Source organism: Haliotis cracherodii, unplaced genomic scaffold (genome assembly GCF_022045235.1).
Source record: "Haliotis cracherodii isolate W230 unplaced genomic scaffold, xgHalCrac1.p SCAF_9, whole genome shotgun sequence".
Classification (NCBI taxonomy): Eukaryota; Metazoa; Mollusca; class Gastropoda; order Lepetellida; family Haliotidae; genus Haliotis; species Haliotis cracherodii.
The window spans coordinates 18,023,980-18,037,556 of NW_027266343.1; the positions used below are offsets into that span (position 1 = coordinate 18,023,980).

General features: G+C 39.4%; 1 protein-coding gene across 3 annotated transcripts in view; it reads right to left on the reverse strand.

Annotated features, from left to right (window-relative positions):
• LOC139452038 (TBC1 domain family member 12-like) overlaps nucleotides 1-13,577 on the reverse strand; it is a 79,704-nt gene that overhangs the window by 14,326 nt on the left and 51,801 nt on the right. For all 3 annotated transcript variants that reach the window (XM_071233323.1, XM_071233325.1, XM_071233324.1), the window contains exon 2: nucleotides 1,465-1,695. In XM_071233323.1, the coding sequence (XP_071089424.1) occupies nucleotides 1,465-1,695 (231 nt within the window). The remainder of the gene's footprint in view (nucleotides 1-1,464; nucleotides 1,696-13,577) is intronic.

Genomic DNA, 13,577 nt, shown 5'->3' on the forward strand with positions numbered 1-13,577 from the left:
ATGAAAACCTCTTCGCTAAAGGTCACTGCAGAAATGTAGTCCTCAGCTTATTTCATCTTGGCCCGATATTGTAAAAAGATGGCTATTGACATGATTGAGATGGAAATGTACCGATAACAAAATATAATTACAAAATTCAATATTCATGAAAAAAGATTCTTTCAGCTCCCACCAAACTAATATCTGTAGAATCTGGGCTCATGGTAATTTGAAAAGTAGACTAGGTTATTGACAGTGGTAATATTCATAGATACAGTCATCCCATGACAGACAACCAGAGCCAGATGCATACATCACTCTCAGCCCTTCTCAGTTCCATCTTCCCAGCATTCAATCTTTTTAAGCCAGTCTATTGAATAATGCATGTAAACTCCAAACACAATCATTTTCAACCATATTGTTTCATGCTAAGCTCAGCAAAAAAACTTTTTTAGTGATTTTTTACCTGTGCAAAAACATTTATACTGGACTGCATCAAAGACCATTTAATGAGTTTCACAACCAAAAATATCCTTGCATCCACCACGAAGTACTAGAAAATTGTCACTTCTCTTCAGACTGCAGAGGGCAAAGCTTAATATAAATGTTGCAGGACTATTTCAATCAATATCTCTTGGAAAGAAGGAATGAGTTTTGTTGCTCAATATTATGAAAATTGGATCCTAATGGCAGCCTGGGAAGGCGTATTGCATGTTTAAAGGTGGAGTAATTGTATATTCCCGGTTTCTATTGCAGCAAGATAGCATGACTAGAGGACAGCAACAATATACATGCACTCTATGTCCTGGCAGTCGCACACTTTGCTACACATCACTACCTCTTTACAGAACCCGTAATAAAGGTCTCGGGTCTCTTACAGAATATGTGCTTCTCAATGAAGATGTAAAAATATCACATGGTTTAAAAAACCCATCTCACACTGATAGAAAGGCATGTCGATAAGTTGACCAGATGAAGGTGTTGGGTGATTTTGAATCTGACACTGCAGTGTTTCAGGTATATGACTTTAGCAGATTAATGCTGGAGAAATTATTGAGTGCGTGAGTCAGTACTATTTCAACAGGATATCACAGTGTGTCAGCTTAATGTGGGAGGAAAGACCAAAGTGGTGCAGGTCTCAGACGTTTACCACTTTGTTGAAACCCATGAGCAGGTGTGTGGTGCTGACAACCCTGGAAGTAATGTAGCTGAAATGGGATTCAAACAGACAATTGTAGGTTCTGCTAGCCTGGGACCAGTGACATTTCCCTGTGGACAGACCCTTTTTCCTTCAGATAAATGGCAACTCTATAGTAGATCATTTAGTGGACAAGTGAAAATTAAAAAAACATCTAAAGTTGTTTACAATGTTAGGGTCAGGCTTGTGCAGGATTAGGGTGTAGCACAAACTGACATTGAACATGCACTCAGTAAAATGCACAGCTCCTGAATATCCTGTCACCATCATCGCACAGGAACACTTACATGGGCCTGTTCTCCAGTATAAGGGCTGTGGTGGAGAGAACTTCTATATCTTGTTTCTTTGTTCGACTGGCAGGGAAATGGGCACTGGCTCTCTGCTTGGCCTGATAGTCGGTGGAGATTTGAACCGGGTCCTTCTCTGTGGCAGCTTTGGGAGGGATACGACCAAACAGCTTCCATCCCGGGGCGCTCTCTGACGATGCATTTTCTTTGGCCTTCCGGGAAAATAAATTTCTGAGGGAAAAAAGGCAAGTTTTGAACAATTCTGAAAGCATTATGCAACTGATGGTGGGTAAAAAACATAAACAAAGTCATGCCCAATCAGTACCTAGAATATCCGGATTCCTGAAATAAAATACTATTATTAACAACATCAAACTGTAGTGGACGAAAGGCATTAAAAGAAACATGACAATCATAGAAATCAATCCACAATTATTACTCTTAATCACACAAATGGAACAGTTTCATCAAAATGAAAAGTAGGAAAAAAGCCATAAAGTGTGATCTCTGTTTAGACTGTACTAACAAGAACATGACAATGACCAAAGAGTCCAGCTGTTGTTGTGATTGTTTACATGTTAGTTATTGAGGCTGGTGGACACCTGATCCAGTCAAGTCGAGCTGTAGCATCTGCAGTGTGAGGTCTCAGACTTTGGACCAAGATAGCTGGCATTATGTCACCACTGGGACATGGGTTCGTGTGACTCAGGCTTTCTGCCACACACTTGCTTTATGAGCAATAACTCAAACCGACACAACTTTACTCACATACTGTGTTCAGTGAGATGTTCATAAAAAAATTAATGTGTAATTGTAATATTTAAAATTTTCTTTTCAACAGTCACTGACATATTCATCACTACAGACACATCTCCAGCTAATGTTAGATGTTAACTAAATGTTGTTTTAATTCATTTTTAACTCCAGATAATGGCAATCTGTAAATGTCTGGGTCACTCAAACCAGTGGTCGATGGCATGAGCAACGATCCACACTATCAAGTTGAACAACGCTAACAATCGGGGACACATTTTTACCACCCACTCCTCAATAAGTCAGCATTTGTGACAAACATCGGATACTTGGTACCTATTCTGCCCCCAAATTCTGCAAGGTCCCAGAAATTGTGGAAAAATCCATACAAACTTTTCATAAAATGATATTGCAGCTATCAAAATGCTGTTGATACTAATGATGGATGACCTTGCTGTACAAGGAACACAGTGCTCTTGGGTGACCTGGATCCCTACCTGCCTATCAGCAAACAGTACCGTATTCGACGTAATAAGCGCCCAGGGAGCTCTCAAAATTAGAAATAAGGGGCTCTTATCAGAATATAATTTTGGTTAAAGAAACAGAGTTGAAAGATTGTAAATTTCTAGGTTTATGTACCTGAAATGATACAAAAGAAAAGTCTGTGCGTATTAACATGAATACATAAGTCTTGTGTACATTGATCAATCAGAAGAAGTGCTAATTGGGATTGTTCACTAGCCAATATATTGCAAATATCACCATGGGCGCTCATTAGAGCAGGGCGCTTATAATGTTGAATACAGTAATTGCTTTCTGATCAGCTTACACCATATCCTAGGGTCAAGACATCACAAACAGTATCTATGGACTTCTCCACAAGGCCACGTTGTCATGCTTCATTGATCCCAGCCTCAGTAAACCTTCCCAAGGACAAGGGCTTGTGATCGATGCAACACTTTTGTATGAAAACAGCCGTGGAAATGGTGTTACATTGCATCACAAAACTTGACCACACATAGTTACCTAACTATGATGGACACTATATATGCAGTGATCAAAAGGGTCCAAGGGTCCTTCAGGCTGTAGTATTTGAATATAGGATCCCTCAAAATCTTAACTTTAACACAAAAGGGGTGACATGGAGCACTTGACTTTCAGGCTTATTTTCAAAAACTGATATGCATTTTAACAAAGAAATTATGTCCCTTACGTTTCCACTCAACGTGTATCTCATCTTTGTCAAAGTATCAATGTCATCAATTGTATATACAACAAAGGTGCTTCCATCTTCCCGAGGCAAGGAAGTTAACTGACTCTAAAAGTCCAGTTTCCACCAAGTTTTGTAATACAACAAGTCTTTCATCACGAGGTGCATCAAATCGCTTGAGCACTTTGATTAAAAACGTGAAAAGATTTGCCCAGTTAACAGTACACAACTTTTGAAAATCCTGCAGTCAACAGAAATCTGCATGTTGAAATCCATGTTGTTTATGAACCGGATGTCTAGTTCGTATCGTTATGTGATTTTGATTTGACTATGCATAGAATTCTTAATTCAGCCAAAAATATAAATCCATAATTGCAGCCTAAATCGGCAAGGGTGGAAAATGGACTTTTACAGTCAGTTAACTCCCTCGCCTCAGGAAGATGAGGTACTTCCAAAACATCCTGTAGTATGCAATGATCCTTCTCAAGCCAAAAGCCCATAATCGTGGGTTCGAATCCTGGTTCGCCCAAAATGTGTTTCTAGGTTTTTCAGCACAACAACCCTCATCATTGGTTTCAACCAAAGCCATAAATGTCTTAGACCTGCATCACTTTGGGCTTGCCTCACACACTAAGCTGACATGGTGTTATTTAGCTGGAATACTGTTCAACTCACTCACACACTCAAGGGAGAAACAATGCACCCATACAGTAACATTTACCAGTTACCCCCTCAAAACACACTTCTCAAACCATGCTCAGTCTCTACCCATGCAGTATCTCAAGACTTTAAATGAAACAGACAACACAAACCAGTGACAGAAAAAAACTGTTTTTGTCCACTAGTCCTTATAATGATAACATACAGCAAAACCCTTAAAAATGGCAAATTTCTACTAGTCCTTATGATGCCTTAACTATTGGCCAGTTTGACAAGGACTATAGGACTAGTGCCAATTTCTAACACTGCAAACCCTGTTTATTTATTCTTGTGAACTCCTCAGGGTGGTTTTTCCATTGTGTCATGTTTTCCCACAGAAGAAAACATGGCTGTTGTTATGATAATGTCAAGGCTTGGGTTTCACACAGCTATCTCTTCTCCCAACACCTTATCAATATTCATGTGACACGCACCACTCTTGCCCACATATGGATTACCTACCCTGGTTTGTGTTTCACTGTGCACTCTGACCTACTCAGCAGTGGTTACATATCCAGGCTTGTGTGAGCTTAATCCTCTTACCTATGGAACATTAGCCACTGCCACTTTCTCATGAAGTTGAGAAGATCCCAACAGCTTCAAGATGACATAATGGATGTAAACGTCTTCATCATCAACAAATTAGTATTGATTCCACAAGTTTATCAGATGTCAGTGATGATGGAGTTTTTACCAGATTACCCAAGCTAAATTATTGAATGTCATAAAACAACAAATGATGTCTTTTCACTGCCAGTTACAAGAGACTTACCAACTTGACAAATGAACTTAAGGATTTGTCTTGTATGATTTTGCAATTACTACGTAACTTGACTGTTAAGGATGGGAGAGTTTTAATGACATAGTCTATTGCTAATGTTAGGGCTGGGACGAGTCTCAACTCACACACTGCCAATGTGGTCCATAACTGGACCTGTGTTACTAAGGCTTGTGTTCCAAAACTGAGCTAACAAACAATTGAAATACTGTCAAAGCAGCATAAAACCCTCACTCACTATTTTTATTAGTATCACAGGATATATCATGGACCACCATCATTGACGTTTCATTGGTGGCTCTACTACAGAGGACCCTTGAAGATCTGGGGTAGAATAGGTCTTTAGCCATCCATGCTTGCCCTAAAAGTCGACTATGCTTGTCGTAAGAGTCGACTAACGAGATCTGGTGGTCAGGCTCTTTGACTTGGTTGATGCATGTCATCTTAGCCCAGTTGTGTGGATCAATGTTCATGATATCAATCACTTGATTGTCTAATCCAGGCTCGATTATTTACAGCCTGCCGTCATATAGCTTGAATATTGCTGAATGTGGCATTACACAACAAACAAACCAAACCAAATCTAAACCAACCTGTCCAATGTGTTCTGTGGGACAAACATCCTTCAACTTCCTTCAAATTTCTTGTGTCCTCTGTCAAAGTAGGTCTTAAATTATAAGTATGTCAGTGATGTTGTTGTTTCACAAGACACTAGCTTATTATTAGCTGATTATCAGATTACAACAAATGTCATCCTTTCTCCACCAGTGAGTCTCTACCCCGAGAGACTTACCTACATGACAGGTTGACCTGAAGGAGCATGGCCAGGCCAACTTACACAAGGAAGCCCACTCGGATTAAGAACACTTACTTGAGACATCAGCCCCAGTTGCCACAAACATTGCAGCTCAAGCTAATGGCTAGGCTGTCATGCATAAAGAGTCTCCTATTCTTCATGGTTAGACACTTCATTCTAAATATCGTCCAAAGACCAATTTAGTTTAATTCTTTTTACAGATGTTTTTGTCAACATGCAAGAAACAGGACACAATACATAAAAAATAGTTGTCATGGTTTATGTTGGATTAAACACCTAAACAGCTTATATCCAATTCTGTTGATATTATTCAACTACTTGAGGCATTTCAGGGTATAAGAGTGTCCACAGGTTGTCATAGAAAACTTGGGAATGGGTAAATATTACTGATTATTTACATTCCACTGCAATACAACTGTAATAATGTCGGCTTAAGAAGAAAACTTGCTCACTCACTCACTCACTCACACACACACACACACACACAAACACACACACTCACTCACTCACTCACTCTCACTCACACACACACACACACACACACACACACACACACACACACACACACACACACACTCACTCACTCACACACACACACACACACTCACACACACACACACACACACTCACTCACTCACTCACTCACAGACCCACCCTCCATCCATCCCTGCCTTCCTCCCTCACTCACTCAATCACCCACATGAACACAAAACATCTCCATAACATGGGGTTGACATGAGATAATATTGTGTGAGACTTACTTCAAACCCATTACTAAGTGACCTCACACAAAATATTCCATAATATGTCAGACCAACAAAGTTTGTGAAAGCATAAATATGAAATGAGACATCACTCCAAATGTTGCTCCTGCTCACCCATGACAAGACTTTTAATGTCTGTGTTTTTGTAGTTCAAACAAAGACAGTTTGTGCCACTTCTCATGAAGCTGTCACTGTCTGTTACAACTTCCACAACAAGAGGTCATCTATCATGACATCTAATCGTGTGCAGCTGTCATGACTCGAAGAGAAACTCATATTCCTGTTTCCCCAAACAAAGCAATTGTAATTGCCATCATGATGAATATTCATACAGCAGAAAATCACTAACAGCAAAATATTCATATTGAATCAAATTCTAAAATGTTTTGGAATTCATCACTTTCATTTCAGATGCAGCAAAGGGAAGATCGTTTTTCATCACCAAATCAATTCCAAACATCAAACTCATTCTTTAAACAGTTTGCAAAATTCAAAAATGTAATTTAAATCTGCATGCCAAAAAAACAGGCTGATGTTGTCTATTTGTCAAGTCTCTGATAATCCCCAACCCAATTAAAATCTGTTTGCGCACAAGCAAAGATTCACCCCAGTGGGGGCCAAAAGTACAAGCCTGAACACAAACGCCTGAGAGAATACACAATGAGCATTAGGTAAAGAAGTCTATTTCATTTAACACAGTCGAGAAAAGATTGTCAGTTTCAACCTGTTAAGCCGAGCATTGGCAAGATTTAACCATACAGTAAATCTCAATTTCAGGTTGAAGGTGATCCCTATCAATAGGCAAATTAAATATCAGTAACATACACATGGACAAAGATGAGACAGATTCAGGGATCAAGTGAGATACAGAACTGAGAAGCAATGCTTTTATTTTCTGATTGATGCTGTTTCTGTGAATTGATCAAGGAAGGACAACTTTGCTGTACTAAGTTGAAGAAAATCAGAGTGATTTAGTGAAGAGCACGAACTGTGTTGCATTGGTTGATTACAGCGAGGGTGAGTGCATCAGTAATGGCACCGATGCTGGCGGTGGCAAGGGGGCTTGAATGTGTGATAACAGTGTTGGGTTTAGCACTATTTTCAGAAATTTTCAACAACATTATGACACTGGAGACACTAACAACCTAGGTCTTTTGGGGATAAAAAAAACACTTGTAACCATTTGGCTAACCCCTCACCTCTGAGGAGACAAATAAACAAGATAACCTATTAACTAAAAACTTTCCGAATGCAGAAGAGAATGGGATCTCATTTTTTAAAAAAGGTGACAAAGGAAAAGAATAAAACAATGTCCATGAGGCCTCAGGGGGTAGTTCTTCAAGGCTCTTTGTAAACAGCCAACACATTAATGGCCCTGTGAAGTTATATTAGATGGAATAGCAGGACTCCTCGAAGAAGTAAGACTCTTACTAAGAGTACTTACACAGGAAACACAGGTTTTATGGCAGGACATCAAATAATCAACCCTCTTGATCGTCAATATTGAGCATGTTCAAAACTGAAAATCAAATTCATGATCAATAAAGGTTATTTAAAGATGGCAATCTGACATTTCCAGATGGGTAGGGTGCTTGACTGACAGTAGTTCTTGCCACAGTAGAACCATCATGTTGCCATAAAACAAGTAGTCATCTATGAAGGGGGACAAACGAGATGAAATCAGGCCTCGTGGGGAATCACGTTATGTCCAGTGGCCACCAATTACTAATTTAGGTGTTTCTGACAGGCATTGCCACAAGAAATACACCATGCACTGGCACATTTTGCAGGGGAGATAACTCGTAAAGGAAAGATAACTCTGTATATGTTGAGCAATTCAGGATGGATAATTACTCACATCTGACTCAAATTATTTAATCCCAAACAATTTTAAATGTTCATGTTTTTCACTTACCAAATTTGAACTATAAGTAGGATGAATCAAAAATAATCAATCATCAAAACAGCATGGTAGAAATTAGCTATTGCAGCAGCATCAAGCACAACATCACAAGGTGTGCATTTGGTCAATACAACATAAGACAGCACTTGCCTCAAATGCTGAGAACGATATTGAGAGATTATGGTCTCGTATCGCCCAGCTGCTGCCATACCTACAACTCTGCCCAGTCCACATTGGGCGCACTGCAGGTCACATAAACAGGGAAATGCTTCCATTCTACAACACTGGGACAATTGTTGGGCAGTCAATAGTGGGGTCATTTACAATAATTTATTTGCATATAGCAAGATCCCAGTAATACAACAAACTCTGTGTGTGTGTGTGTGTGTGTGTGTGTGTGTGTGTGTGTGTGTGTGTGTGTGAGGGAGAGAGAGAGAGAGAGAGAGAGAGAGAGAGAGAGAGAGAGTGAGAGAGAGTGAGACTAAGTATTGATGTATATCATCCAAGGAGTTAAAGAGGTATCCAAATCACAAAGCGACAATTTCCTATTTTCACACGATACTTCTCACAATGTCCAGATCAAGACTGGATATTGACAACGTGAGGAAAAGTCATTCCGAAAAGAAAAACATAATTTCTTATTAAGTAGGTATCAGTTTTCCGCCTGCCCCGAATATTTGGCCATTACTTATCAGAAAGGTTGAAAACAATCGTTTCATTACAATAGTGGTACTGAAATTCTTTTACCAGTCACATCTCCATCTCAGAGACTTACACATGATCAATCCTTGTAGACTGCAGCATTTCAATCAAACTCAAGCAAGGAGAATCATTTGACCTTTAAGCTGGTAAACAAAAGTAACCCAAGTAGGTTTATATAACTGGACAGTGAGACACTATCACGGTGGTGGTATCAGGAAGCCTACTATCTATAGGAATACACAACTTCCCTTTCAGACAGTCACAGTTCATGTCAACATGGGGCGGCCTGCTTAGTTAGAAGGGGTGGGTTTCCCTCAATGCAGTTACTTCCCTTTGATGAAGTCTGATGCACTGGTTGTATGTTTAGTGATTTTCCACCATTGTTTCACTGAGCATGCTGTTAACTCGTCACTGGTGCTTGTAAATGTAATATAAATAATTTGTCACTGAAGTCCTCATAATGACGTAAATAGTCCGTCAATAGTTCTTATAATGATGTATTTAATAAGTCACAATGCCTTATGTTGTTGAGGTGCATAAGTCGCGAGTCCTTGTGACCTGTATGATAAGTAAGTAGTCTCTAACATAATGCATGTTATTAATTACAGTCACTAAGCTTCTACTAGCCACACTTTCTTAATGACATTTTCGAAAACCGGTTTTCCACTTTGTCCCTAGAATTTCTACTTACACTTTGATGGTAATGTCCTCTAACAGATGATAAGAACAGGCCATGAATGAGTGTTGGCAAGGTACTCCAACCCTGAACTGAATGTTATAATACAAATGAGAAGTGTCTCTGATGGTCCACATACAGATCAGTCAGTATGCACTGAATGTTGACGGCATGATTCGCTGTTCACAGACTCTGACAAGACATTCAATCATTGAAGATTAATGACAGCACACATTATAGTTCAGACACACTGCATCAAGTTCATATGCTAACTGTTTATTTTCTTTCAGATAATAACTGTAGCCTTTGTAAGAAATCAATTTTCAACGATCGTAAGAAGTTAAACTGTAAAATAAAGTGGACATCTTTCAATAATATATACTAAAACAGTTAACAAGTTACATCTTAAACCATGACTGATCAAAAGTGGGATACTCACTGTGGTTAAAGACACATTTCTGTGTTAATTTATAAATAAATCATGGTGCTTAGAGGGAAAAAAGCACAACATAGCATTAATCTACTAATCATGATATCTGGCTACTCTAAAGAAAGACACAATGAAGTTTGACCCATATTTTTGCACAACCACAGGCAGAACGCGCAGATGGAAAAACAGACGGAATGAAACTCAGCCTTAGCATTGAGGGCCTATGACTGTATCAATGAGGTGTGAGAGGGGAACATACCGACACCTGCAGTTGTAATCAGCATACCTGAGTCTACACAGTACAGGTAGCTGTGTGGCAGTTATGCAGGGTGTTTCACAATGAGAGGGATTGGTTTCAGTCAAAGCACTGACTACCACGCAATGTCAGTGAATCAATGTTAATGTGCATTCCACACACAAAATAAACTATGTCGAGGTGCAGATTGATTTTGCCCGTGTATTTCTCTGTACTTCTAGAGCAGAATTTGTGTTCCAAATAATTCTCATCTTTATTCAGTTAGCGAGTGAATATTGCCTAATGCTGTATCAGCAAATTTCTGTGTCTAAGAATTATCTGTCCGGCTGTTGTTTGCTGATTCAGCTGTTGGTGATGGTAATCTAAGGTGTCTGAAATAGACAGGATAGAAGCAATTGTGGAATAAATGTATTTGGGACATGTGAGAGCAGAGAGACTCTATCAGCTATGAATAGACAGACACCTAGGTGTGTGGGTGGGTGGCAGTATGACAGTACGCAGGGGGCTCACAGAAAGGCCTAAATTCTGTATCAGAAAGTAAGGTGACTATTAGGCCTGGAGGGGTGGGAGGTGTGTACCTGAGTGTGTCACTGTGAGTCGGTAGAGTGGATCACAGATCCTAATGTCAGATGAGGAGGCAGGGAGGGGGATAGGTCATCTTCACTCACTTCATCACAGACCAGGTACACAGGTTCAGACTGTTCTGGGTGTGCTGCTGACTCATATGTATTGAATCTCATCATTTCATTTTCTAGTGAGTGAAGGGAACATTATTTTACAGTGCAGTCAGCAAAATTTCAAATATATTACCACAGAGAGAAATCCCCAAATCTCATGGGTTGTTGTTGATATCATTCAATGATAGTGCGGCACACATTCAGTCAGGTTACACATTGTAATCTCTGATCCTTACTGTCAGACATGGGGTATACACTGAACTCTCTGTGTGTTTCTTGGGGAAAATACCAAACAAACATGTACCAGATATAGCCTATGTAGCACCCTTGATAACCTGCTAGATATCACTGACTCAAAATTACTACTTCCTAGCTGGACTGGTTCTATCACAAGCACCACATGTAATAATCAAATCTACACTATCGTTTCTAATTTCTCGAACTGATAGTTACATCTTGAACGTAAATGCCATTTAAAACAAAGCCACAATAACAAACACATTACCAACTACAAAAAATGTGTTTCTGCCATCAATCAAACTGACATCTTCTTTGCATGCCAGTTAGTTGAAAAAATAAATAAATACCGTTTTAAAATGTCAATAAGAGCAGGTATTTTCTTTATTCTTCCACTGAAAGCCTTTTTGGGCTGTTAGGGTGTTTTGGACACTAAGATGTCAAATCCACATAAAGCAGAACTTAACACAAAGAACCCATTCTATGTCATAAAACACCTCACCCGAAAAAACCTGGAATACTCCACAGGTCAGAACTCTTCAAGACAGCTTGTCTGACATTTTATTTCAAAGAAAATTCAGTGAGAAATGTCAAACTACCAACCCCGTGTCTAACCACTCCCAAGGCCCAACAACGTTTTCAAGGCAAATACCACAACAGTTACTGTAAGCTTGACAATGCCTCGCTGAAAGGCCGGCCAGAGGCTGATTGTTTATGGATGAACAAATCCAGTGATAAATGCCCTGTGGCAGGTAACTAAATTGATATTGCAGTATTTGCACCATGTCATAGATTGTGGCCCTATTCATATCTGCCCCTGTACATCTGTGATGTATGCTGTACATGTTAGTTCACCTGTCAGGTGTGATAGATGAGTATGTGTTTGTCTACCTGTGCTAACGAGGAAGTCTGTTACCACCTGGGCATTAGGTTAATGAAAAGTCAAGCTCACTGGGTTGGAGAAGTATGGATATTGTCGTATGAAATGAACAAACGAGCTAGCAGGGTCTTCTTGTATAATGCCGCACTCAGCAACATTTCAGCTACATGACAGCGGTCTGAAAAATATCAAGTCTGGACAAGACAATCCAGTGATTTGACACCATGAGCATCGATGTGTGCAATTGGGATACAATGACTTGCATCAACCAAGTCAGTGAGTTTGACCATCCGATCCAGTTAGTCACCGCTAACAACATGGGTTGTTGAAGACTAATTCTTACCAGATCTGAACAGGGCAAAAATGATAATTATGATGATGTGATAATGTTGACGACCTTGTTGAATATAGGAATATAGCATAGAGACCATTTGATAAATACAAATAACTGAGAAAGTAGCTCTGTACTCCGACACTAAATTGGGCCATGGCTTGCCAATGACTAATACCACCTGTCACCAAAATCAACATATTCTCAAATAAAAATTACAATATATTCCCAATATTGAATTTACAAGTATCAAATATCAGTTCCTGACAAGCAATAACAAGTAGTGGGCGGGTTCTAACAATGGCCTATCTGTGGTTGTCAACCATGGACCTACATCTGCCTACACTTCGACTTGAGTAAAGTGCAGCAGGCTTGTGACATTTCCTCTACCATGTACAACAACCTAACAGATCACCAGGGCGACAGGAAGCACGCAGCATCCTCATCTCCGCTGTCATAAGCCCCAATCTCTGTCAACAGCTCTGACACATGAAAACATGCCTGTATAAAGGTTAGCAGAGCTATGGTGTTCTGCCGCTAATGACCACATCAGTAGATAATACAGTTTATCATAATGGCTCATGGGGGATACCACCGTCCCATGATGCAGTCTAACATGGATTCACATTTGTTTATCACAACAGTTTCAGAGAATTTCTGACCGATTGTTTGACATATTTGATAACAGGTTTCTGTGATTATCTTGAAAATTGAAAAGTATGGTTAAATGATTTAACTCCCGAATTCATGAAATTCCAAAAAAAAAAAAAAACTGGCACAAATAAATATATGATTTTAAAAATTTACATCACTGTTTTTATACCTAAGAATGTTGCCATGTAACAGAGAATCTACATTCTGTGGGCAAACATTCAATCACATACTGAAGAACCAGCCTCAGGGCTCTTACCTCCGTAATCAATCAGAATATAATCCAGGTCAATTATGAATTACTCATACGAAAAGTATGTTCCAATTGGCAGGTACTTCATAAACACAA